This window comes from Mandrillus leucophaeus, unplaced genomic scaffold, assembly GCF_000951045.1.
Source record: "Mandrillus leucophaeus isolate KB7577 unplaced genomic scaffold, Mleu.le_1.0 Scaffold21, whole genome shotgun sequence".
Classification (NCBI taxonomy): domain Eukaryota; kingdom Metazoa; phylum Chordata; class Mammalia; order Primates; family Cercopithecidae; genus Mandrillus; species Mandrillus leucophaeus.
In genome coordinates, this window is record NW_012102143.1 from 7325497 (window position 1) to 7352995 (window position 27499).

The 27499-nt window shown below is 46.3% G+C and overlaps 1 protein-coding gene across 1 annotated transcript in view; it reads left to right on the plus strand.

The window, feature by feature from the left end:
• Positions 1-228: 228 nt before the first annotated feature.
• Positions 229-27499, plus strand: part of TRAF3IP1 (TNF receptor-associated factor 3 interacting protein 1) — a 93495-nt gene continuing 66224 nt past the window's right edge. Inside the window, exons 1-11 of the mRNA XM_011980338.1 lie at positions 229-301; positions 734-895; positions 3893-4036; positions 4133-4549; positions 8020-8091; positions 9137-9212; positions 13682-13777; positions 20099-20200; positions 23038-23058; positions 24332-24416; positions 24887-24970. Of these exons, the coding sequence (XP_011835728.1) occupies positions 242-301; positions 734-895; positions 3893-4036; positions 4133-4549; positions 8020-8091; positions 9137-9212; positions 13682-13777; positions 20099-20200; positions 23038-23058; positions 24332-24416; positions 24887-24970 (1319 nt within the window). The 5' untranslated portion in view covers positions 229-241. The remainder of the gene's footprint in view (positions 302-733; positions 896-3892; positions 4037-4132; positions 4550-8019; positions 8092-9136; positions 9213-13681; positions 13778-20098; positions 20201-23037; positions 23059-24331; positions 24417-24886; positions 24971-27499) is intronic.

Here is a 27499-nt window from a genome sequence, read left to right on the forward strand (position 1 = left end):
TGTCATCTTCACCCATCTGTCCACACAGCCAGACTAAGTTCTGAGAGGATCTGGCTGGCTTCTGCCCTGCACAACACGTGTAGTAGACATCAAACATTTCTTGAGTAAGTGGATGATTCAAGTCTGGGCTGCTAGTCAATTCTGACATCTCCCAAGTGTGGAGGTGAGTGGATGAGGCTGATGAGGTGGCTGTCTGTGCAGTGACGTGGTGGCCTTTCTTTCTCTCTTGAAGGTGATTAGAATGACTGGTTTCATGAAGGGCCTCTACACAGACGCCGAGATGAAGTCTGATAATGTGAAGGTGGGTTTGAGTCGGGCTTCTCCTGTTGACCCCTCGCCCTAACGGATGGGATTTTTTGTAGGCCGGCTCGTGTGGCGTGTGTCATTTCTGTGCTGCGTGTGGTTGGAATATAAGGTCAGTGAATTCATGAATTGATATATACCCTTCCTCATTTCATTTTCTCATTGTGGTAACTGGATCTCATGCTCGTTTTATTCACTGAAAAATGGGATTAGTATTTCAAAGATTAACGCTAGCCTATCAACTAAATTAAAGGCTTTAATGAATTGTTTTTGTTTTGTCAGTAAAAGGTCAGTATTTCTAGATTTGTTATACATCTAAAAATAGCTTCGTATGTAAACAGAAACCATCCTATGCCTGTAGAACATACTGAAGATAATGCATACTCTTCAAAGTATTGTAATATTTATATTTTCAATGGAAATGTTTCAGGATAAAGATGCAAAAATTAGCTTCCTACAAAAGGCCATAGACGTGGTTGTAATGGTGTCGGGAGAGCCACTGTCAGCCAAACCAGCCCGAATCGTGGCCGGGCATGAGCCTGAAAGAACAAATGAGCTGCTCCAGATAATTGGAAAATGCTGTCTCAACAAGGTACTACTGCTGTCCTGGCATTTTGAACTTACTTAGTACTTGAGTAAAAGGTAGTCGGGGGTGAGGGACTCACATGTGCGGGCGGTTTAGGGAAGGCGTTTCAGTGGCGTCTGTCAAACACTGTGCTTTGAATCTGATCCCACCCCTTCTGGAGCCCCAGAGATACAGGAGGAGTAATTTAAAACTGAATGATGAGACAAATAAGGGTATCTTATATGCAAGTTCTGCAAGCTTTCAACATAAAATCGGGAACCCCGCAGGTACTCTGTGCCCGGCTGGTGGCTGGAGGCTGGAGGCCCAGGCTTCCATGCCCTCTGGCTTTCTCCTTTCTGGGGCTCCTTTGAGGACAGGTGGCTGCTTCCAGCCGGGGCTGCAGTGGCTGCAGGAGCGCTTTTCTTCTTCCCTGGGTCTTACGGGAGTCTCTGTTCTCTTCCTGCATCTGCAGCCTCTGGTATCTGCTTGTCTGTTGCCCTTCCTCTCTCTCTCTTCAACCCTTTCTCTCTCTCTCGGTTGCTGTTTCAGTTGTACAGGGAGTAGATTTTTTTCTTCCTGAGCTTTTCATTGTGGGCTAGAAACTTGGGTGTCAGGCCTCAGGCTTCTCTGGTTAGGTCCAGCCTGGGCCATGTTTGCCCAAACGTTGGAGAAGGTCTTTCCCCAGGGTCTTCCTTCTTTTGAAGGCCGAGTGGTCCCCCATGGAGGAGCAGGTTGGACTTGTATTGAGAGTATGATTAATACAGTTTTTCACATACCTAGTGGGTGGCTGGCTGGGGGCTAACCTTAAATGTGACCCAAATGGGAACAGGTAGGTTTCAGCCCCCTCAACAGCAGTGGGTCGTGGAGGTGCATAGTGGTGTCAGACTGACTCGCAGGAGGCCCCCCCGGTGCAGGTCCAGCATACAAACTTAGAGACTTGGAAGCAGATTTTGCCAGTACACTGGCCTCTGTGCCTAGACTCCCCAGCTCCCCTTCCCGGGTCCTTTAGGTTGCTCGTCTTTTTAAAAAGCACATCTGGCTCCTATCTCCTCTGCTGAATCTTCTCCGGCTTCCAGTAGCCTTGGGGCCGAGCCAGCTCCATGGCACAGCTTGTGAGCCACCTAGAGACCTGCTGCTACTTCTTTCCCTTCAGATCCTTCTCTCATTTCCCACACCTGAGCCCTCCACTCCAGTCACCATGCACCCTTGCATTCAGCCCTGGCCCGCTGTCTCCCGTCAGCCTCTTGCCCTGGTGCCTGTTGGCTTCTTGGTGCCTGAACTGCCTTCCTCCTCCAGCCTCACCCAGCAGCAATGTGGCGTCTGTGAGCGCTTCCTTGAGCCTGGGCCTCTCCTCCCTCCCAGGCCGACTTAGGTGCCCCTGTAGGCTTCCTATAGCCTGTTGTTTAATTGTTGTGTTTGTCTGTGTCCCCAGTACATGGTGTGTCTTCGGCCTAAATGGAGCCTGGCATGTGGCAGTCACTCAGCGTGTGCTTGTGGAATGAGTGCGTTGAGTGAGTGGGACTCCTGACTGGAGGTGTCCTACACTCTGGGTGGCTGTCAGGGATGCTGGAGAAGGAATTTTTGCATTTGACGGGGCTTGAATTAGATCAGTTTTTTCCCCCCATAATTTTATTATTGTGTTAAAATCCCTATAACATAAAATTTGCCATCTTAACCATGTTGAAGTGTACACTTCAGTGCTAGTAAATTCAGTCATGTGCAGCCATCACCACCTTCCATCTCCAGGACTCTTCTTGCAAAACAGACTCTGTCCCCATGAAACACTAACTTCCTCCTCTCCTGTCCCCCGCCCCTGGCATCCTTCATTCTACTTTCTGTCTCTATGAATCTGACTACTCTAGGGACCTCGGATAAGTGGAGTCATAGAGAGTCCTTTTTTGACTGGCTTATTTCACTTAATATAATATTCTCAAGATTTATCCATGTTGTGGCATGTATCAGAATTTCATCCCTTTTGGCCCGGCACGGTGGCTCAAGCCTGTAATCCCAGCACTTTGGGAAGCTGAGACGGGCGGATCACGAGGTCAGGAGATTGAGACCATCCTGGCTAACACGGTGAAACCTCGTCTCTATTAAAAAATACAAAAAACTAGCTGGGTGAGGTGGCAGGTGCCTGTAGTCCCAGCTACTCGGGAGGCTGAGGCAGGAGAATGGCGTAAACCCGGGAGGCGGAGCTTGCAGTGAGCTGAGATCCGGCCACTGCACTCCAGCCTGGGCGACAGAGTGAGACTCCGTCTCAAAAAAAAAAAAAGAATTTCATCCCTTTTTAGGGCTGAATAATACTCCATTGTGATGGATATACCATATTTTGTTTATCCACTCAACTGTCAATGGTACAGTTTGCTCCCACGTTTTAGCTGTTATAAATAATGCTGCTATGAACATGGATATACAAATATCTCTTCAAGACCCTGTTTTCCATTTTTTTGGATAAATACCCAGAAGGGGAATTATTGGGTCATATGGTAAATCTGTGCTTAATTTTTTGAGGAACTGTTATACTGTTTTCCATAATGGCTGTATCATTTTACATTTCCATCAACAGTGCATGAGAGTTTTAATTTCTCCTTATCCTTGCCAATGCTTGTTGTTTTGTGTTTTTTTTAGGAGCAGCATCCTAATGGGTGTGAGGTGGTTAGATAAAATCTTAAGGCACTTATGGCTGGGATTCTACGATCCCATTAGAAGTTTAAGGCATGGGTCAGCTTTATTGACCTTGAACACACACATTCACATTTGACAGCTTGGGTAGACTTGACCCAGGATTCATTTAGCTTGGGTGGATGCTACTGTTAATGACCAAAGTGCTGAAAGTAATAGTTATCAAGATATGCTGTGCTTTGTATGTGATAATAACATGTTCAAAAAATATTTTATCCTTTGAATTTCATTGTAGACAGAGAATCTGTCTCATGAGCTATCTTTGAATGGCGATGTTCTATTTGTTATGTGTGCGGATCTCATTTCACCTAACACCTCATTTCCTTCCATTTGGACGACAAGCTCTCCAGTGATGATGCGGTACGGAGGGTTTTAGCTGGAGAGAAGGGAGAAGTGAAAAGCCGGGCCTCACTGACCTCAAGATCTCAAGAATTGGATAATAAGAATGTGCGAGAAGAGGAGTCCAGAGTTCACAAAAATACAGAGGTGAATTGCAAGTCGCACATCTTTGAAAATGAAATAGTGAGTCTTTTTGTAGTTTAGGTAAAAACGTTCATAAATGATTTTATTTTTATTTCGTAGGATAGAGGAGACTCTGAAATAAAAGAGAGAAGTACAAGCAGAGATCGAAAACAGAAAGAAGAATTGAAAGAAGACAGCAAGCCAAGAGAAAAGGACAAGGACAAGGGGAAGGCCAAGGAGAATGGCGGAAACAGACACAGAGAAGGGGAGAGAGAGAGACCCAAAGCCCGGGCCAGGCCAGACAGCGAGCGACAGAAAGACAGAGGCAACAGGGAGCGGGACAGAGACTCCGAGCGTGAGAAGGAGACAGACAGAAAGAGTGAGGGGGGAAAAGAGAAGGAGAGACTGAGAGACAGGGACCGAGAGCGCGACCGAGACAAAGGGAAGGACAGGGACAGACGGAGAGTGAAAAACGGGGAGCACTCCCGGGAACTGGACAGGGAGAAGAACAGAGAGCATGACAAACCCGAGAAAAAGGTAAAGTCTTCCTGAAAACCTCGCCTTTTGCTTAGTAAGAGTTTGTGGTGGTCTCAAACATGATTTTTATCTTTCTTACAATGTGACTAGGAAACTGGTTTTCTTTTATGCCTATTTAAAATTACGACAATCTTGGATTCTCAATAGAAACCCAAAGAGATACTTATTTCTTGTCAGTTGTGTTTTGGGTTTTTTTGGTTCATCCCTTAATAGAAGTTTATTGTTCAGCCAATCGTTTATTAAGGCATTATTCAGTGAGTTTTTAACCATTTCCTACTTCATGTCTAGGGAGACGTCTGCTGGATTATAAGCTCCCTAAGAGCATAAGCCAGAGATTTCAGTCATGTTCACTGTTGGATACCCAGTGTGGTAGAGTGTCTGACACACAGCAGCTTTGCAGTAAATACCTGGTGGTGGAATGGATTGAGCATCCAGGCGAGGGGTGATGGGCTTTTCAGATCAGGAAACATTGGATGAAATCGATCAATTGATAGTGGTTTCTGAGGTCTCCCTTTATGGAATTTTGATGTGGGAGTGGTAGAAGATAATTTGAAGGGGGAAGTCAGGAAAATATTATTAAATGCTTGCTCTTTTTAGAGTTTAATGATTCCCCACCAGGCCTGTAGAGAAATCAACATTTTTCAGAGTTTGAGCTGATTTGCCGTGTTGCTCTTGTCCTTGTCTCGCAGGTGTTTTAAGATGTGTGGCTTCTCCCGTGCGTGTCGTTTGTGTCGTTTGTGTCACTCTCAGTATTGCTCTGAAGGCTTTGGAGCAGCCTCCACCTTAGCACTGCAAGCAGTGTTTATGTGCAGTCTGAGTTGTGCATGTGATGTCTTTAGGAGCATGGACATTGCTCAGTTATTAAAGATTAGGGCTGCTTTCAGGGGCTTTTAGGCATTAGCAGATAAGCACAATAAGACCGGAGTTTACTGTAATTCTTGTTTAATTAAATTTTCAGGTAAATTTAGGGTTTGCTAGAAAATCCTATTGGTTTCAAACTGTTTTCTAAATGTGTGAATTCCTTCTGGACCCACCATATGTGTTGGGGATGTTTTCCCAGACACCCATTCTTTGGGGAATGTAAAATTGTAAAGCATCCTGCGAAGATGTTGGAAATCATCTTGTCTCCAGCTGCTAGGAAGGAGGACACTGAGGTCAGGAAGGGATCCAGATCTGCCCAGTTGATCTGGCCGGGCAGTGAGGGGCAGGGCCTGAGTTGGTGTCATGGCCTCTTCCTCCTGGGACAGCCATCTTGTCTTGTGGCACTGTGTCTCAGGGTGTGCTTGCCCAGGGGAGGGGGGTGGGTGCCACAGGACTGACCCTGAGGGGAATCCTGTAAACCAGGCTTTCCTGTGGGGGTCAGTACAAGCCCGTTTTGAGATCTGTGGGTCACAATGGGATAGGGGGTGCCTATCGGGCAAGATTGTGGTTTTGTTCGTAATTGAACGTAGTGTTCTACGGGGCATTTTGGAGTTTTACTATTTAAAATGTCACTCATTCCCCCTCCACTGCACATCCTGGAGTAATGTACTGTATGGTATGTGTCATAACCTGGCTTTCCTTATGAGTCTTAGAAATTACAGAGACATTCCCCATCTTTTGCTCCTTTTTAGAGGTGTAAGAAAAAGTATTTTTCATGAACCTGATTTTTCTGAGGCGCCAGTATATTCTGGTGTATTTTGCTGTGCATGAGGCAGCCTAGGAAGAGGCCAACCTTCCTCAGCTCTCAAGGCCTTCGGATTGGGGGTCCCCACGTTATGTTCCCTAAAACTGCTAATGAGATGACTGGCTTTTTAAGTAGAGAGAAACCATTCCAAAGAAATTCTTAGAGGCTCAGCTGGGCATGATGACTCATGCCTGTAATCCCAGCACTTTGGGAGGCCGAGGCGGGTGGATCACGAGGTCAAGAGATCGAGACCTTCCTGGCAAACATGGTGATGAAATCCTGTCTCTACTAAAAAAAAAAAAAAAAATTACAAAAATTAGCTGGGTGTAGTGGTGTGCGCCTGTAGTCCCAGCTACTCAGGAGGCTGAGGCAGGAGAATTGTTTGAACTTAGGAGGCGGAGGTTGCAGTGAGCCGACATCATGCCACTGCACTCCAGCCTGGGTGACAGAGCGAGATTCTGTCTCAAACAACAACAAAAAGAAATTCTTAGAGGCTGATATTTGGGAACATATCAGAGCCAAGTGTAATGATGGTTTTGTTTAAAAGCGTCTGAGACCGTGGCGAAGTGATTTTTTCCTACACAGAGCTGGTGCTTACTTGGTTGCCGTGAGATTTGGGTGGATCTCACATGGTGGTTTTGTTTGCCAGGCTCTTCTGTGGACAATCTGGGGGCTTCATTGAGCCGCATGGGTCTGGGAGGCAGCTGCGTCCTTTCCTCTGGTAAAAAGCGCCAGGCAGGTGTGAGCTGCTGTGAGGCGCCTCCCAAGGAACCCCAGTTCCCAGGGACCTTAGTCACATCTATGCTTGGGGAGGCAGGAGACTCAAGTTCTAACCCCGGTTCTGCCGCAGTCATTCTTTATCCTCTTCCCCATTTTATTTCTGTCTAGTTGAGAGGCTGACGAGATCCTAGGCTACCTCATGGGCTTTTGCGAAGAAGAAGTGAAATAGTAGATATGAAAACACTCGGAAAATTAAGAGTGCAGTGGAGAGGACAGGTGCTAGGTTAGACTGGCCACGTAGGGGTCCCAGGCCCCTCTCTTAACTGCCTCTTTTATGGGTAGCACGTGCGCAGTGCCCAACCTACAGTCATGGGTAATTACTGCTGATAAAATCTGATACCTTCATAATTAACTTATGAGGACATTGAATTGTTGAAATATTGAACAGGCTTTCTTTGCTTTTCAGTCTTCCTGGAGGAAAATCTCAATGAAGATAATGTGTTCTACTCCTTCTACTCTGAGATATGTCTTCTAGAGAAGTGATTTAAGGCGTGAGATGAGATGGTGTTTACGGTTTTCATGTAGTTTATGTTATGAGAGTGCTTTCCTCACTTACAGTCTGAAGCCTTTGCTTAAAAAGAATTGCCCCATTCTGTTAATGAAGTTAGCCTGTGATCAGCAGAGGCGGCTAGGAGCAGTTTCTCTGTGGGTGTTGGAGGTTTATATTGTTCATTCCCTCCCTCGCTTCCAGATCCCTAGGTTTCCCTGCAATATGTTTCCAGGAAATTCGGTGTGGCACAGGGATTCGTGTTCGTATAGCTTCCTGAGAGGCAGGAATATTTGAAGTCCTTGCCCACCGACTTTGCCCTTATGGGAAGAGATCTCCCTGCCATTGGCTTGGAAGACTCTTGGGGGTGCAGGCAGCAGTAACAATTGTGGCAATCAGAGCTGGATTGGCGATGTGGTGTTCTCGTGGGAAGAATGATTTCACTGTTGGTCAGTGTTATAGAAAATATCTTGGCATATTTTTAGATATTACGGATTGGAATAATTCTAAAGTTTGAACTTTTTTTTTTTTTAATAGTCAGCAAGCTCAGGGGAGATGTCTAAAAAGTTGTCAGATGGAACTTTTAAAGACTCCAAGGCTGAAACAGAGGTAAACTTTAAAAAATAATTTTAAGAGATGTCAACTTGTAGCTGTGTTGAAACAGTAAATGCTGTGTGCTCCCCTGGTCCACTGAGGCATGGAAGGAGCACATGGTCATGGCCTATCTGTAATAGGTCCATTTGATTTCATTGTAAAAGTAATGAGTTAAATGCTTTACCTCCTGGTAAAATAGATGGGGGTATGTATTCTCTGATTTTCTGTGGGGCACTCCTGGTTTACTTATGCCTTTATATGACTAGTGTGATGTGTGGTGTAATAGGGTTGTCATTTTCGGGAGAAGGGGGAGGTGGCACTCAGGATGAGTCTGGAAGAGGCATAAGTCACCAGGCAGATGGGGCCAGTGGGAGAGACCCCTCCAGCCTCTGGTTGGCCTGTTCAGGACTCCACGATGCGTTTCCTGGGGCTCGCCACGGTCTCCACATGGGCCATCTTGTGGAGGTTACACTCATCCCAAGCAGCAGGGGCCACTGAGAGGTTGAAGCCAACTTTTGTAGTCCAATTCACATTTCAGGAAGTATTCATGAGGCTGCAGGGGAGCTGAGTTAGGCATCGAGTAGAGGCTGGGGGGCTCGTTAGAGGAGAGAGGTGGTAAGACTGGAACTGTGCCAGTGGAGGGAGGAATAGGATGTGCTGTTTCCTTTGGTTAGTGTTCTGTTTAAATACACATAAATTTTTACCTTCGGAGTTGCTTACAAGCGCATGTAAGTAGTTAAGTATATGGCAACAGAAGTGGAGTCCTCATGAGCACAACTGACAAGACGGTGCTTCTCAAAGTGTGGCGAGCAGATTGTTGACCTTTTTAGGGCTGCACAAAATGATGGAATTCTAAATATAGTGTGAAAAGGCTTCTGGCCTACGTGTAATTCGCACTCTCAGGTCTTAAGTCCTTACTGATACTGAGTTTTAGAGCATATGGGCACTATTGCTGGATTTCATACTTGTTCTTCCTCAAGCAGAGCTTGAAAAGTAAACCTGCTTATGATATTGCTGTGTAATGCATCAATTAATTTCTTTTCATTCTTTTTTCTTTAAGACTGAGATTTCCACTAGAGCATCCAAGTCATTGACAACAAAAACATCAAAACGGCGATCCAAAAATTCAGTGGAAGGTACTGCAAAACTTATATATGTAGCTGAAAATATGGATATTAGTTTTTTTTTCTTTTTTGTCTTAATCCCAGTGTCTAGTAGGAAAGAACTCCTGTGGCTGGAAAACAGACTTGCTGTATCTGGGAATGAATAGCGTGTGGAAATAATGAAGATTTGTGGTTGTTACATACACATGTCTGTGTGCACAAGTGTGTGAGCTGATGACATCAGGGCAGAGTAGCCCCTCTTTGCTGGAGATCTGTGTTGAAATGTAAAAGTTGTGATCAAATTTTCATTTTCCAGAAATACTTAGCCATCTTCATTTCAGTAGTTGTGTCCTTTGCGTTGGCAGCCTACGTTTAATCCTCGTGCAGGTTGGACGTAGAGCATGTAGGCAGATAATGTTTATGTGTTTAAAAACCACAGAAATTATGATTGGAAGTCATGCTAAAAGTCGAACACGCAGGCCTGGCCTACGGTTTGCTGAAGGATAGTACCTCACAATCCTGTCTAACACAAGAGTGTCAGGCAAATGCAGGGAAGCCCTGTTGGAGGCCACTGGCGTTGGAGGCTTATTTTTTCATTGAAGTATGAAGTTACTTTGAATGAGCAGTGCTTGTTTCTGAAAAATCATCCTTTTCCTAAATTGTATAAGTTAAAGAAGGGTGGCAAGACGTAGTAGTGGGAATTTTTCCCTTAGAAAGGAGGCTTAAATGGTAGGTTCCACTTGTGCACACTAATTAGTAATGCATTTGTGACCAGCTTTGTGCTAGAAGCCTTTGTTGTCTTTTGGTTGAACGCTGTGGGGTGGGTTTCCAGAAGCACAGTGGCTGGCACAAAGGGTATGGCATTATGGCTACTGCGCGCCCTTAATGGCCCTTCACCCCACACCTTCTCCAGTGTCGTAAAGGCATGCTGGTTTTGATGAACGAAAAACAAAAAAGTTGATTATTAATGAAATGGTAATTGTTGTCGTGTGTGAATGTTTTGGGCTTCTCTGACCTGCCTGTTCTTTGGTTTCCCTGGGTTCTTCTTACTTCTGAAGTCTGCATTCTTACTGATTTGCATGCGCATACTGTATGTTAAGGACATCTGCCAGTTTGCCAATTTTTGCATAAGTGTTTCTTTTTCAGTTTGTTTCTACTAATTATGTTTGGTTTGGTTTCTGATTTGCCTGGGTGTTAAATTGTTATGTGCTTGAGGCCTCTAATCTTTTTTTTTGGTGATCTGTCCAGAGATTTGAGAGGTGAAGATTTGTGTTTTATCATACTTTTTTTTTACTTAATTTCTTATATTCTGTCTTACTTTACTTCATGGTATAAGGTGAGGCTCTGAATCTATTTTGTCAGAATAATTCATCAGTAATTCCAGGATCACTTCTTAATTGAACGCTTCTCTCCTGCTCTGTGATGCCTTTTGTAGTCTGGGTTATGGGCTTTTTTGTGTGTGGTGTTTTTTACTTCCACTGTTTTATTTTTACTATTAGTTTCCTATCACTGTTCTTTTCAGAAAAGTTTTAAGCCATCTTATTTGCTTATTCTTCCGGATGAATTTTAAAAGCACTTCATGACTCAAGAATTCCACTCTTGCAAAATAAACAAACGTCTCAGAATTTAATTGGATTTGTGTTAAATACATGCGTTCATTAGTTTAGGAAGATTAGGCACCTCTAACTTCAGCTTCGTGAAGGTGTTCCCCTCTTCCGAGAACACGTTGCATGTGCTTGGATATGTCTGTTGGTCACAGTGGTTGCTCACTGGTTTATTATATTTTATTTATTTTATTTTATTTATTTATTTTGAGACGGAGTCTCACTCTGTCACCAGGCTGGAGTGCAATGGCACAATCTTGGCTCACTGCAGCCTCTGCCTCCCGGGTTCAATCGATTCTCCTGCCTCAGCCTCCCGAGTAGCTGGGATTACAGGTGTATGCCACCACGCCCAGCTAATTTTTTGTATTTTTCATAGAGACAGGGTTTCACCATGTTGGCCAGGCTGGTCTTGAACTCCTGACCTGAAGTGATCCGCCCACCACAGCCTCCCAAAGTGCTGGGATTACAGCCCTAAGCCACCGTGCCTGGCCTGTTGTTGCCTCTTAATCCAGTAGTTCTTTTGTTGATTCTTTTGGCCTTCCTAAGCAGACAGTTGTATCATCTGCCCTTCTTTTCTAATCGCTTGCGATATGTGCATCTGTGTTTACAGGTGAGCTTGTGCTCTAGGGGTCTTTTGTATGATCTTAAGAGATTTTATTACCAGACATTGATGGGCTTTTTGACACTGAGATTCCCTGAGCTGTCAACAGCTCAGTGGAATCTTATCTTCCTCTCCTGCTAGCTGGGCACTGACTTCCCTGTGGGTCCCCCAGCAAAGCTGGCACTCTGCCTGAACATTCTGCCTTGCTTAAGTAGGTTCATGTTTGGGCAAACGCCCGGTACCCAGAGGTGTGTGAGCCACTGGAGTACCCAGAGGTGTGGGAGACACTGGAGTACCCAGAGGTGTGTGTGACGCTGGAGTACCCAGAGGTGTGGGAGACACTGGAGCCCTGTGTTCTGCTCAAGGGGATAAATGAGCCTTTACTCCAGGGTGTGAGAGTATCACATTGGTAAACATACTTAGACTCTTAAAGTCATTCTGGAATGCCTGCAGAATCCAGAAAGCATTCTGCCCAAGAATATTATAATTTTTGCTTATTTCTAAGTAGTGCATACAGAGCTGATCACTTTGCCTTAATGAGTACATTTTAATTTCATTTGTTTGTGAACTGTTTTACATTACATTACAGATTAAGTTTAATATATATTTTCATTGTGCTATTTTATGTCAGGAAGAAGGGACCCTAAAACCAGTGAAAATAGTCTTTCCCCTGAAAAAGAACATAACTCTTCCTACTGTAAAGCTAAGAAGGAACATAGCATGAAACAGCTCGGTAAGCTCAGTGAACCACAGTGGAGGCTGTGAGTGAATGATGACAGTTGAAACCTTTACTGCCTGGTCCTTTGCTTCTACTTGGTCATTGAACATGTGGAAATCTGCGGGGGTGGTTGGCATAGGTGTGGCCCTCCTTGACCTGGGGCCTGAGCTCTGGAACACTGCCTTCTGGCCGGAGTGGAGAAGGGGCAGAGGGACATGTTGGCCCCATGCAGCGCTGCCCCTGGCCAGGTGAGGATTTCCTACCCTGAGTCAATCACAGGCTTCAATTGTCCATTTGAGTTTTCTTTCAATGATTCTGCAGACATTTATGATAATAAAGAGAACACAGGGGTACATATGTGCATGTTAGTTTGTGATGAATCTTCAAGGAAAATGAAGCCAAGAGGAGCAGGGATGAGGGGCGGGAGCAGGGAAGGCCTCTCCGAGGGAGGACATCTGGACAGAGAGCTGACTTGGGTGAAGGAGGACATGCAGGTGTGTGAGTGGTGAGGCGGGTGGAGAGAGGAACAGCGATAGGGTAAAGGACTGGGCCAGGAAGCAGGGCCCGGAGCTGCCGGTCCCAGAGCTGCTGGTCCCGGTCCATAGCAGCTGTGTGGTTTACGGTGAGTGCACACAGAAGTTCTTGAAGAGTTTTAAGCAGCACAGAGGAAAGATTTGACTTAGGTTTTAGAACTCCTTCTTTTAAAACTGTGGCATGGCAGGAGTAAAGGCTGCAGAGCAGTGAGGAGGGGCCGTGGCATCTGGATGAGAGGAGGTGAGGGTTGGGACCAGAGTGCCAGCGCTGAGAGCGGGTTGGGTTTACTGTGCTGATGGGTGGGGCGCCACTTGTTTCAATGGAAAGGAATCAAAGATGCGATTCATTCTGGGGGGGTCTGGGCTCCTAGGGGGTGGCCTGGCCTTTATTGACATGGAAGGTTCTGGGAGACGCTGGTTGGTGGAATGGGTGGCAGTGTTAGGAATTCTGTGTTGGACAACAAATTTGAGATGGCTGTGGACCAACCAAGTAGAAACATCTAGTAGACAGCTGGATGTATTGACTTGGAGATCAGGAGAGAGCTGGAGAAACCGAAGGGAAAAACAAAAAATGGAGAGTTCTAGCATACAAGTGGTGTTTACAGACATGGACCTTTGTGCAGTAATGGGTCCAGGGGCGTGTGTAGGTAGGAAAGGGAGTGGTGAGCTCTGGAGCCTGCTGTGGTCCCCCAGGTCAGAAGAGGAGGAGGAGGAGGAGGAGGACGAGGAGCAGGAAGAGGAGGAGGAGGAAGAGGAGGAGGAGGAGGAGGAAGAGGAGGAGGAGGAGGGAGGATCATCCTTGCAAAGGAAAACAGAAGGCCAACAAGTTGGAGGAAAACTTGGAGAGGAAGAAAGTGTTAGGGAAGGAGAGGGGGTTTCTTGTCAAGCTCTAATGAGGGGAGTCATGTGGAGGCTGAGAATTGACCATTTAGTTGACAAGACAGTTTGCTGGTGACCTTGGTGTAACCCTTATACATCCCAACTAAAACAACCAAACACAAAATCTTTTATAATATTTTAATCTGTTGCTAACTATTTTATGTCAGGAAGGAAGGAGGATAATATTTCAGCTAAAATTTTAGACTCCGTAGTGTCTGGAATAAATAATGAGCCAAATCAGGAAACGACAACTTCAGAAATAGGTAAGAAAAATATATTCTTTAGTTTAAATTCCTCATCACTTTATTGTGAATGGTTTTATCTCAATGTAGTTATACATTGTTAAAAAATTATTCTAACTACTTTCATGTTCATGAGACTTTTTCTGATATACTGAAGATTGGACATAACTTGAGGTTTTATTTGCTTTAATATGCTAAGTTATATGATAACTTTATTAACTCAGCTTTAAGTTAATTATATGGCTTTCTATACATAGATTATTTTTACACTTCAGTCAAAATGCTTTCTTAATCTTGCTGTTGGGATCTCACAGTGGTGTGGGTGATGACACAGAGAAACGGTTTTTATTTCTTCATGCTGCTCTGCTTTATTCTACTCAGAAAATGCTGGTAGTAGAGGTGTTTAAAGTGCTTGTTAGGTACATTGGGAAGCTGGCCTGTCACAGCCAATCACATTCAGGCCAGCGTGTGGTGGGCGTGCCCAGCCCTCACCCTGCTGCCTCAGAGGGGATGGTCCTTGGTTCAGTATCAGTAACTACCGTCATCTGTGACTTCAGACGGAATTCTTCAGAAATATTAGAATTCTCCAGTGGCACTTTAGGAAAAAATAGTGTAAAATTAGACTTTAGGGGAAGAGGAAATTTTTGCTGGCCGAACTTGCCTTATATCTGTCTGACTTTTACAAATTCTGAAGTGTAGCTGGAATACCGATGAGCACATCCTTCTTTCTCCGTGTGCGTTCCCCTCCGAGCTGGCGTTTCCAGGAGTGGGCGTGCTTGGTACAGCTGCAGTGTGAAAGATGACCTGTGGTTATTTTATTCCAAGTGGGGTGACTATATGGGAGTTGCCTGGGTCTTCAGTAGCATGGGATGGTGGAGTAAACGGTGACCGAGCTGGAGCAGGGTGTTTCCACTGAAGAGAGCCCCTGCCACGCGGGCATGCGTGTTACCGTTCAGCCACATCTTTGTGATGTATGTTTCCTTTTTGTGGCAGCTTTCCTTATCCCTAGGAGTCTGTGGGGAAACACCCAGGCACACTGCAATCCTGCACTGCAGGAGAGGGCAGCAGGCAGTGGCAAAAGGCTGAGGGGCGGACTCCTGGTAGCCCCCACTCGGCTAGCTAGGACCCCATCTCTGAGGCCACAGGGGCGACTCCCCACCTCCTGCTTACCCACCTCATGGCCTTGAGCCAGCCACATGAGTGGGTTCTCTGAGCCACAGTTTCCTCGTCATAAATGGGCATAAAGATACCTGCCTTGAAGGTGAATGAGGTGTGCATAAAGTGGTGGCTCATCCCAGGCATGCCACGGTCTAACCCGCTTTATCACGGATCACCTCAGCTGAACTGCCAGCCCCGAATCAGGGCGAGACAGCGCTCATCCTGAGACGGGCAATGAATTTAGAACAAATTGAAAGCATTCTCCAGACAGGTAGTGACGACTTTATAGGTAATATCGACAAGTGTGAAGATAACACAAGCCTAGGCAGTAAGAAGCACAAACTGCAAACGCGATTTCTGGGTTGAGCTTTTTGCAGAGATTGGGATGGAACCTGATGCCACCTGCCGGGGAGCAGAGTCTCCCGCTGTCCTGGAGTGGTGGTGTGGGGGTGGGTGGTGGTGCAGGGGATTGGGAACAGCGGCCAGGAGCCGAGCCTGGGCTCTGGAGAGACTCCCGCTGCCTCCTCTTTCTCCTCCCCTGACCCTTGCCCTGCTCCCCTGGGGTCCTGCCACAACAGGGGCCTGGGGGTCTCTGTCCTCACAGTTGCAGGTGTTATCTTGCACTGGCCATGGTTTAACATTTGGAATTCAGAGTTTGTTGGCAGTTGTTACAGTTCCTTAATTTCTTCATTGGAGGTGAACCCTGGTGCACTGCCATTGGGTCTGATTAACAAGCCGGTCCTCACACTACCTTTCCTTCTTAGTGTTTCAAGGAAAAGTTCATGTTGTCAAAGCTGGCCTTTGCTGCACTGACTGACCCGGCCCTTGTGAGCCCTGTGCCCGTAGCCTGGGTCATCGTCAGAGAATTTGTGTGTTTTATTGTTATTTTGGTTTTTTGGGTGGATTAAAGAGTTCAACAAGGAATTTATCCATTTCTTTTTCAAAACATGAACAAATTTCTTCCTGTACTCCAGTCGTTAGGCAAGCTGTAAGGCATGCTTTGTTCACTTTACAATTGTGTGACGGTTCCAAGTTTTTCTGGAACATTAAGCCATGTCTTTATTTTGCTTAGTTTCCCTCATTTCATTTTTGCTTACTTGTCTGTTTTTATTGTGAAAAATATGGAAAAGTAGAAAGAATAGTACAACTAATGCCCATATACCTTTCACCCAGATTCACTAGTTCTAACATTTTTGCCATTTTGCTTAGTGTACAGTTATGCACGTGTGTGTATATATATATATTTTAGGGACAGAGTCTCACTCTGTTGCCCAGGCTGGGGTACAGTGGCGTGATCTCAGCTCACTGCAAGCTCCATTTCCCAAGTTCAAGTGATTCTTCTGCTTCAGCCTCCTGAGTAGCTGGGACTACAGGTGTGTGCCACCATACCTGGCTTCTTATGTGTATTTTTGAGACAGGGCTTTGCTCTGTCACTCAGCCTGGAGTGCAGTGGTATGATTATAGCTCACTGCAGTCTTGAACTCCTGGGCTCAAGTGATCCTCCCGTCTCAGCCTCTTGACTGGCTGGGACTACAGGCATGTGTGACCATGCCAAGCTAATTTTTTTTTTTTTTTTTGTAGAGAGGGCATCTCACTTTGTTGCCTAGGCTGGTTTGAACTCCTGGGCTCAAGTGATCCTCAAAGGATCACTTTCACCTCAAACTCCCAAAGTGCTGGGATTACAGGCATAAGCCACCATACCTAGCATCTAGTTACATATTTTAATGAACTGTTTCAAAGTATGTTAAAAAACATCCTGGCCGGGCGCGGTGGCTCAAGCCTGTAATCCCAGCACTTTGGGAGGCCGAGACGGGCGGATCACGAGGTCAGGAGATCGAGACCATCCTGGCTAACACGGTGAAACCCCGTCTCTACTAAAAAATACAAAAAACTAGCCGGGCGCGGTGGCGGGCGCCTGTAGTCCCAGCTACTCGGGAGGCTGAGGCAGGAGAATGGCGTGAACCCGGGAGGCGGAGCTTGCAGTGAGCCGAGATCCGGCCATTGCATTCCAGCCTGGGTGGCAGAGCGAGACTCCGTCTCAAAAAAAAAAACCAAAAACATCCTAGCACTTTATCGCTACATACTTCGACATGCAGCTTTATAAAAAGTACATTTTCCTATATAGCCAGAAAAGTATTGTCTAACTGAACTCAGTTATTGCTTCCTAATAGCACCTAAAACCCAAGCCATATTCTGATTGTCCCAGAAATGTTTTTCTATTCTTTTTCTTTTTTTTTTTTTTAAACACTGACCATTTGATCACATTTAACTTAGTGTAGCTAAATTTTGCACAGAACACTGGCAGAATGATGGACCTCCTTCATTTGTATTTGTGGGCCGTATATCTGCTTAGTTTCAGTTAATAGTGACTGATAGGGACAGGCCCCTCCCAGCCGGGCACAGTGCTCCTGGCTTTATGCACAAGATCTCATTTGACTCAGGATGGCTGCGTGAGGTGGGGCAAACTGTGACTCAGGAAGGCTGAGGGACCTGACCAAAGCATAGCCCGTGGAGAGAGGAAGCGCCAGTGTTCCACCCTAGGGCATCTTGAGCCAGGGCTCACATTCTCACCTACAAGAGTCATTGGTTACCAGGTAGCTCCAGACAACAGATTGTGTTTATGCGGTGACTCTTTTTTAAATTTTTATTTTGCCAATTCATAGTCATTTTTATTTTATTTCTTTTTTGAGATGGAGGCTCACTCTGTTGCAAGGTTGAAATGCAGTGGCGCAATCTTGGCTCACTGCAACCTCCGCCTCCCGGGTTCAAGGGATTCTCATGTCTCAGTCTCCTGAGTAGCTGAGATTGCAGGTGTGTGCCACTAGGTCCAGCTAATTTTTGTGTTTTCAGTAGAGATGGGATTTCACCATGTTGGCCAGGCTGGTCTCGAACTCCTGACCTCAGGTGATCCACCTGTCTGGGCCTCCCAAAGTGCTGGGATTACAGGTGTGAGCCACTGCTCCTGGCCATCATTTTCATTTTATAAGTGCATTATTTATTTGTTTAAAACTATTATTTGACAAATTGGCTAGTCTCTTCTCCGTGATTAAGAATTGATTCTACAGTGTGGTATCATTAGTGAGCGTATAGTCTGTTTTCATGTTCTTTCTCTCGGTGTGAACTTGGGGTTTAGTAAAGCTTACATAAGAATACCACTAGAACTTTGAAAAGGTAAAATTGTGAAAGTGTCATTGGTCTCTGAATTACAGAATGAAGATAATGCATTTATAATTTGCTTATTGTGATGGTGGGTATGGTAGAATATGGAAAATATTTGACACTTTGAAATCAAGTACACAACTTAAAATTATTAGAGTGTTTTCTTCTGAAGTTGATCATCTACAACTGCCAAGCTTATGTTTATTTTTAGATTTTTTTTTGTTAAGAACTTAATATTTCATGTTTATTCTCTGGTTAGCCTGTATAAAATATAAATAACTATTTGAACTGGACTAAGTCAGCATCATTTTCACAGATTCATAAAAATGTCTTTGCAAAATTATATGTCATCTATTTTATGTAGTTCTATTACATTATAAATAAAACAGTTATATGGTAGTTAATGTCAGGTTGATTCTGATGTAAGCTGTTTTGAATAGTTTTAAGAATTATTAGATTGGGTTTCAGGAAAGGGAACATTTTTCCAATTTTATTTTTGTCTCCCAGTTTCTTTTTGGAGTGGTAGGTCCTTTGACTGTGGGCTAGTTTTCCAGCTCTGGGCCCTGCTGTATGTAGAACCTATTCTTCTGGCCCCTCATCTGGGCCCCCTATCTTTTTTTTTTTTTTTTTTTTGGAGACAGAGTCCAGCTCTGTCTGCCCAGGCTGGAGTGCAGTGGCATAATCTCAGCTCACTGCAACCCCTGCTTCCCGGGTCCAAGAGATTCTCCTGCCTCAGCCTTCCAAGTAGCTGGAACTACAGGGGCATGCCACCACACCCGGCTAATTTTTGTATTTTTAGTAGAGACGGGGTTTCACCATGTTGGCCAGGATGGTTTCGCTCTCTTGACCTCGTGATCCGCCCGCCTCAGCCTCCCAAAGTGCTGGGATTACAGGTGTGAGCCACCATACTGGCCTCCTACCCTTTTTCTTTTTTTTTTTTCCAGACAGGATCTCACTCTTAAATGCAGGCTGGAGAGCAGGGGCACAATCATGGCTCACTGCAGCCTCGACCTCCTGGGCTCACGCGATTCTCCTGCCTCAGTCTCCTGGGTAGCTGGGACTATAGGCACCTGCCACCACGCCTAGCTAATTTTTGTAGAGATGAGGTTTCGTCAGGTTGCCCAGGCTCGTGCCTGCCTTGGCCTCCCAAAGTGTTGGGACTACAGGCATGAGCCACTGCACTTGGCCTCTTTTTTTTTTTTTTCAAGGTAGGGTCTTACTCTTTTCCCTGGACTGGAGTACAGTGGTGTGATCATAGCTTACTGTAGCCTCGAATTCCTGGACTCAAGTGATCCTCCCATCTCAGCCTCCTGCGTAGCTAACTACAGGTGTGTGTAACCACGCCTGGGTAGTTTTTTAAATTTTATATTTTTTGTGGAGACGAGGTCTCCCTATGTTACCTAGGTTGTCTTTACTCCTGGGCTCAAGTGATCCTCCCACCTAGGCCTCCCAGATTGCAGGGATTATAGGTGTAAGCCACTGTGCCCAGCCTGTTTTTGTTTTTCACAGCAAAAATATTTTCTCAGGTATTTGGTATTTTTTCTATCTTCATAAACTTTGGAACATCAGTCAGTAATTAGTTGACAAGTATGTGAAAGTTTTCAGTATGGCCAGGACTGTGCACTGTGTCCAAAATATTTTTCTTTTCTTCCTGTGTTTCTGAAACAGCCGCCTACTTGCAGCCTCTCACCTACTGGGTCTGGCTGTAGTGGGGAGGTGAGTGGAAACTGGCAGTGTCAGGTAGTTCCAGAAATGGGGGGCGAGGGCAGTCTGCTCCTCCTGGCCTGAAGAGACCCAGGATCCACTCACAGTCTGGGGTGTCCTTTCCCTTTCACCCCAGAGCCGCCCATGGGGGAGGAACATTCTGGATGCATGTTTTCTAAAAGCTGCCTTTAGTCAGTCCTTTGTAAACTTGCAGTGTGGGAAAACATAGATAAGTGAGTGTGCTCTATGTTAACGAAGCTGCTGATCACCGGCCCTTTGGTATACAGTCTTAATGACTAATTTTAAACTGTTTTATGTCAGGAACAAAAGAAGCTAATGTTAAGTCAACTAGTATTTCAGATGATAATTCAGCTTGTCTGCGGTGCGAGAATACTGAGCCCGACCCCGCAGAGAAGCAGAAAGGTAAGAACGGTTCCGTTTCGCCCTTTCCTGGCGAGAGCAGAGTGAGCCCTCCAGAACCTTCTTCCCAAAGGGCCGCAGCCCAGAGCCCAAGGTTTTCCCCTTGGGTCTGAACGTGGCAAGTGATTCACTTCTGCCTTTTTGCATAAACTAGAATCGAACATGGTGGTTTCTTGATAGCATTGGACCCACTTGTGTGCTCCCCCAATATTAGTGAGAGGAGGTGGCATGGTTCATCACTTGGGGGGTGTCATGAGTGGTCCCCGGAAAGTTTCGGGGTCACTACTTGGAGAGCCCCACCGGCCAAGAGGTGTACCCCCCAGACTTCATGGTCACAGTGCTGTGGCCACCGTGATTTTTCCATCACTTTCTTTGAGTGTTGAATTATACCTCAGTGAGACTTTACTTTCACCATAAATTTTCTCAGCCTTAAAAAAAACTTTGGTAAACTAGCCATTCAATATTTGTGTTTTGAGGCGTTGGAGTTCCTAACAGGCCTGCAAGAGTGTCAGTGCCCAGGTAACCAAGGCTTGTGCAGGTGGCAGCAGCAGGGTGGGGTGTGGCCAGGCGAGGGCTGATACTTGTTGATTCGTCAAACAGAAAATTATCTGTTGAAGGCCTACTACATGTCAGCCCTGAGCCTGGGAGTGCGTGAGCCAGTGAAGTCAGGCTGGCCTTCTGCCTTCCTGGTGCAGATGAGGCTCGAAGATCCACCAAAACCATTTGATGAAGTAGCATTCTGGGACAGGGGGGCCTTGGTTCGTGAGGGTGGCCCAGAGAGCCTGCAGGGCAGAAGGGACTGCATAAACCAAGATCCCAGCTGGGATGCAACTGTAGCAGGGCTGGCTCAGCCCAGAGGAAGTGCCAGAGCCACGTCCCTGTGCCAGCTTATGGAGTTTAACCTTTATTGGAAGAGCAGCGGGAGGCTAATTATATCTTTAGGAGGAACAGTATAATGATATTTAGATTTTAAAGACTGGCCATGTTAATTAGGGAGGGTTAAAGATTGTCCAGAGAAGAGAGAGAGACCTGGACTGTGGAGGAGCCCTGGGAAGGGAGAAGTGGTGGGATTCCAGGGCTGCTGGCATGTGATGGGGGAGCCGGCCTGGAGTGTAGGGGGAGGGCCCAGGTTAGAGAGGAGCTGTGAGAGTTGCTGGCGCCGGGTGATGGCGGGAGCCTGGGTGGGGACTAGGTCACCTGGGACGAGATTGTGAGGGCAGGAGCTGGCAGAGTGCTGGCGCTGTAGAAGCACAGGCCTCGGGGAGGATGGTGTGGGCCATGTGGCAGGTGCCTTGGGTTCTGGGTGACGGGGACTGGAAGTATCCATTGAAAGGTAGAGAGTTGACCGTGCTGACTTTCCTTCGGGGTATCGGCCTTGTGGCTGAATAGCCACACCTCTCAGGAACCTGTCTGAGTGCTGTGTGAACCCAGGGCCTGTCCTGAACACCCTGGTGTTTTGAAGAAAGAGCCGGGTTTGAAACTGTGTCTGCTGCCTGCCCCCAAGTTGTACGAGGACTCTCAGTGCTGGTTTCTGCTAAGCACACGCTCCAGGCCGCACAGCCGTGAGGAGAAGATCTTCTGTCACCTGCTCTTGGTCCCCAGCAGTCCCATCCCAGGGTTGAGCTGAGTCCTCCACCCGCATTGGCCCAAAGTGCTGGGGTCTCTGAAACTGCTTCTAGTGGCACTATCTGAACCACATTCTCCAGGACCCTGCTAACCACTGTGCCCTGCAGTCCCCTAGGCCCTGGCGGGTGCCAGGCTGCCCCCTGTGCTGTGGCACTTTGTGGGGTGTGACCTCTGGAGGCTCCCAGGCCCATATTAATAGGGTCCTCTAGTGCCTCCTGGTTCCCCTTGATCCACAAGCTCGGCCCCCTCTCTGCCTGCCCAAGCCACCCTCTTAGGGCAGCATTTATGAGCTCGTGACTGTTATGCTCACAGAAAGTCGTCCTGTGAATAAACGAGCTGGAGGTGTCTGTGCAGCGCTCCTCACTCTGCGCCGTGTGGACCCTCAGAATAACCCAGGCTGATGTCTCGAGGCTGCATGAACTGTTCCTGTCTGGGGTGGGGCCATGCTAAACAAGTGGCTGCATCAGGCCCTGCTGCCTCCCTTGTGCCCGTAGAGTGTCCTGAGTTGTCATGTGAAGCCATGCGCTTTCCGCTCCTCTGCAAATGCGTTTGTGCATCTTAAGAGTGTGAAACAGAGATTTCCCACCTGTGGTTTTGAATCCACCCCACCCCTGTGGTGCCACTGCTCATTTACTTTGACTGTTTAGGTCACATTTGTCCCCAAGACACAGCACTTGAAGAAAAAGGATCCTGGGTGAAGGTGCAGAGGTGGCCCTGTGTTGAGCTGGAAGAGTTTCTTCTGCTTTCAGGAGCTGATGGAAAAATACTTTCCAATCATGTCTATAAGATGGGCTGTTGTTGGCTGTCTCCCAGTCTGTGGAACGGCCTGGGATTTGGTTGGCCAGGTTCAGGCTGTTGCGTGGTTCCCTCACATTTGGATGTGCTTTTTCTGTGGCTCTGGCTTTGTTGATTCTTGTCTCATGAACTTGTTTACTTCCTCTCTCCGGTGTGCTTTCTCCACATCCCTGTGTCCTGTTTCTATATAGTACCATTTTATGATGCACAGTTTGTTTGCTCTTTGTTTTTCTATTTTTGAAAATAAAACAAAATGGCAATAGGGACATTAGAAAAGCGGCTATGAGGAAATGATCTTTTTTTCTTAGAGACATCCAAAATTATGTACAATGTGTTTTTTCTCTAATTCTGTTCTCATCATTTACTATATTGAGGCTGACTTACACAAAAACTAATTTTCTGATGTGCTTTTTTTTTAGGTGACTCCGCCAGTGATGCAGGTGAGGAGTGGCCTTAGATACCTATGTGTCATATCAATTGTATGCATGTGTGTGAATGTAAATGCGGACTCTCAGATTCGTGCTTTATAAAGTGCATTAGTGAAAGTAACTTATTTTATGGAAAAAGATCTTAACTACCCTTATTTATTTATTTATTTATTATTGAGATGGAGTTTCACTCTTGTTGCTCACGCTGGGGTGCAATGGTGCAATCTTGGCTCACTGCAACCTCCACCTCCCGGGTTCAAGCGATTCTCCTGCCTCAGCCTCCCAAGTAGCTGGGATTACAGGCATGCACCACCATGCCTGGCTAATTGTGTATTTTTAGTAGAGACGGGGTTTCTCCATCTTGGTCAGATTGGTCTGGAACTCCCGACCTCAGGTGATCCGCCCACCTCGGCCTCCCAAAGTGCTGGGATTATAGGCGTGAGCCACCATGCCCGGCGAACTACCCTAATTTAATTTGAGATTTAATTTATATCTTTTAAATTTGAAAAGAATACATTTCAGATTTTTTTTCCCAGAATATAAAGTATATTTCTAATATTCAAATTCTGACTATTTTCTGAAGTATTAATTCCTTTTACTCTAAATAGTGGAGTAAACTTGTCTTAATAGTTTGGGCCTTGTTATTTACTGATTAATTCTTTTCATCAAAATGAAGAAAACTTTGTTCAGATTATAAACATAATATGGTACATACCAATGTAGAAAAATTTAAAAATGCCAAAAAAAGAACAAAAATTAAAAGCACTGGTAATTCTACTGCTTATAACATAAACAAATATTCTTCTAGAACCCTGTATATATATGCATATGCATATAATTGTTAGATATATTACTGTCCTGGATTGTTACACAAAAGGGGGCTAGCATGTGACTGTACCATAATTTACTTTGTGACTGACTGTCAGTATCATCAGTGGTGATGCGTGAGCATCTTGACATGTGTCCATTTCTCCTCTTGGGCTGTATTTCCTGTAAGCGCTGAGTTGATCGGCCTGCCTTTTGAATTTTATTTCTGAAGTAGTTGAACCAGTTTGTATTCCCTGGGTTGGAGTGTGCCCGTTTTCCCAAATCTTCACCAAGTTAGGTATCAGACATTGGTTTTCTCTTCATCAACATGATTGATGGAAAAATTGCTCATTTGTATTTGCAATTACAAATGTATTTGATTGCAAATAACTGCAAATACAAATGCAAATAGTATTTTCAAATAGTTATTGGTGTGTTTTTTCCTTTGTGAATTGCTAATTGATTGTCATTTGTTTAGAAGGAGACGTTGGACCTGCTGGCCAAGATAAGTCTGACATGCCAGAGACTCCAGAAATTCCTAATGAGCTTTCATCCCACATCAGGTCTGTGTGCTTTGAATCCCTTTTCCTCAGCAGAGTGATCACACCTAGGACACTGCTGTGCTTCTCTTTCTGCCTGTTGCTGTTCATTTAGTGCTTGAACTAACTTATGAGGAATTACTTGTACAAAAAATACAAGAATATCCGTTTTCTGTACCGGAGTCATATCACTATATGCAGAATATTTTGGAGATTTAGGGGAATTCAAAATTATAGCTGAATTATGTGATGTTTTGATTAATGATAGTTGTTGGTATTTTGAAATTACTGAAAATACAAGTTGAAAGACGGACACTTTCTGGTTGGTTGGGTTCCCGGGACGTTCCTGCTCTTCTGCAGAGTAGTGCGTCCTAACTAGCACGTTGATTATGGCCTGGAGATGAGTGTTAACATTCACCTGGGCTTTCTTTTTCCACTTGGAAATGTATAAGCCTTTCATACTCCTTTTTTGGTTTTCCAATATTTGGGTTTAGAAGAATTCCTCGGCCTGGGAGTGCAAGACCAGCCCCTCCCCGGGTCAAACGGCAAGACAGTGCAGAGGCGTTACCAACAGATAGGTAAGACTGGCCCAGCAGGGCGGTTCTCCAGCGGGCACAGTGCCTCCGATGAGAGACAGGGGAGGGATGCAGCACATGGTGCTGGAAACATGCTATTGAGGAACAAAAAATGAGGGTAGGCCCTCGCCTCACACCATAGGCCAACAGACATGTCAGATGGATGAAAGAGAAAAACCGTGCATACATGTACAATTAAATCTTCCCATCTATGGGGAAATGTTGGACTGCATTTCTCTGACCCCTAGATTGAAGACTTTCTAAGCATGAAAACAGTAGAGGAATTAGGAAAAAATAGGGGAAAAATTAGGGGCTTAATTGCACAAAAATTAAAAATAGAAGGTGATCAAAATGTTATAAGCAGGCTGGGCCTGGTGACTCACACCTATAATCCCAACATTTTGGGAATCCAAGGCAGGCGGATCGCTTGAGGTCAGGAGTTTGAGACCAGCCTGGCCAATGTGGTGAAACCCCCGTCTCTACTAAAAATACAAAAGTTAGCCGGGCGTTGTGGGGTGTGCCTGTAGTCCCAGCTACTCAGGAGGCTGAGGCAGGAGAATCGCTTGAACCCGGGAGGTGGAGGTTACAATGACCTGAGATTGCACTGCTGTACTCCAACCTGGGCGACAGAGTGAGACTATCTCAAAAAAAGAAGTCATAAGCGATATAAAGACAAAGAACAGACAGGATGGACCAGAGTGGGTTTCAGATCAAATAAGAGGCAGGAATTGGAGGCAGGAGGAGTAGATGTGTTTTTCTAGGAGTTTTGCCACAAAGAGAAGTGAAGGAATAAGACTAGAAAGTGGGAAAGGTGGTGTCAAGGGGAGTTACGATTTTTCTGATGATGGGAATGATCCAGTGGAGAGGGGAAATTGATGACGTAGGCGACGTGAGACAGGGATTTGGTGGAGCAGAGTCCCGGCGTGGGTGTAGGAACTGGTGTGGAGGTGGAGTCGGCACATGGTGTGGTGCAGATTCTTAAGGTGATTTTCTGGTACTTATTTTTCTCATGAGCCGTAAGAGGGTCTGGGGGAAGAAGAATGTCAGAGGAAAGAGGGGCTGGGTGAAGTCGCTGTGCACGAGAGTGGGCTAGTGAAAAGACTAGAGCAGAGGTTTTCCTCTAGGTTGTCCCCTTTGGGGACATTGGGCCATGATTTGGAGACATTTTCTGGTGTTCTGACGGAGGGGGTGGGGTTAGGGCAGGGCTGTTGCTGAACCTCCTGCAATGCACAGGACGGTCTCCACCACAAAGGAGGATGGGCTGCCTGTCCATGGTGCCTGGGCAGAGGCCGTGGCTGACAACTGACTTCAGGGCAGCATCTGGCAGACTTGGACATAAAGAGACAGGAGAAGGTGTGGTGGAGCCTGTTCTGCAGCCGCAGTTGGCTACACCTGCAGGCATGGGTGCACAGGCTGGATTAAACAGGGCTCAGCTGTGCCAAGCAAGTGCACCAGAGAGAGGAGGGAAGGAGTTGGAGTATGTGGAAGCGCCATGGTCATGACCAATGTGGGATTTATGCCAGTGAATGAGGGAAGAGCCCTCGGGGTGAAGGTCAGGAGGAGGCAGTAGGATTGAGAGGCTGAAGGTGCTGGACAGGTGGAAGGATCGTTGGAGTCAGGTCCTAGGGCCATGAGCTAGGAAGATGGGTGGTGGTAAAGGCGTGGGGCACTGGATTGGAGATTGGGGCTTGCTGTTAGTGGTCGTGACAGGGTGACCTTGGGAGTGGGTGTCGAGTGTGGGAGGTGGGATCATCCCAGGAGGGTTCAGGGACCCAAGGCCAGGATCTGGGAAGGATCATTTCTCAGTACTTGAAATCACAAGTTAAGACAGGAGCAGCATTGGCGAGAGTGGCAGGTCCAGGAGGACCGGGTGGGACCAGGGGTTGGCAGCTGATGGCAGCAATGATGGGGTCGAGGGCGACAGGATTTAAAGTTGGCAGTTTCTAGGGAGAATAATCTGGAAGCCACAGCAAGCAAAAGGAAATTACTGACCTTCCCTCTGGGCCTGTGACAAGAGGCCTGTGGGAGGAGCGGCAGCTGCAGCTGAGGGCTGTGGGGAAGCCGTGTCCTGGAGAGCAAGGCGGGACAGAGAGCAGCTGCCAATCAGGGCAGGCACAGGGGCGCAGGTGTCGGGGGGGTGCCACGTGGGCCACAGTGAGGGTGTGCTGGGAGCGCGGTAGATGAGGGACGGGAGCCTAGGCTTCTTGCGGTACTGACAGAGCAGCGGGTGCGAAGTGAGGCTGGTCCTGGCGGAGCCACACAGATGGTTGTTGAGCGTCTCGAGGACCCAGCTGAGGAAGTCGAGCATACTTGAGGCAATGGGTGTTATTTTAAGAACTCGTTCCCAAGTGTCTAGATTCCCTCTGGACCTTGTGCATGGCGCTGAAGCAAGGGAGGGTTTTGGGGGGTGTGTGTGTGTATGCGTGTGTGTGTGTATGCGTGTGTGTGTATGTGTGTGTGTGTGTGTATGCGTGTGTGTGTATGCGTGTGCATGTGTGCGTGTGTGCGCGCGCGTGTGTGTGCGTGTGTGTG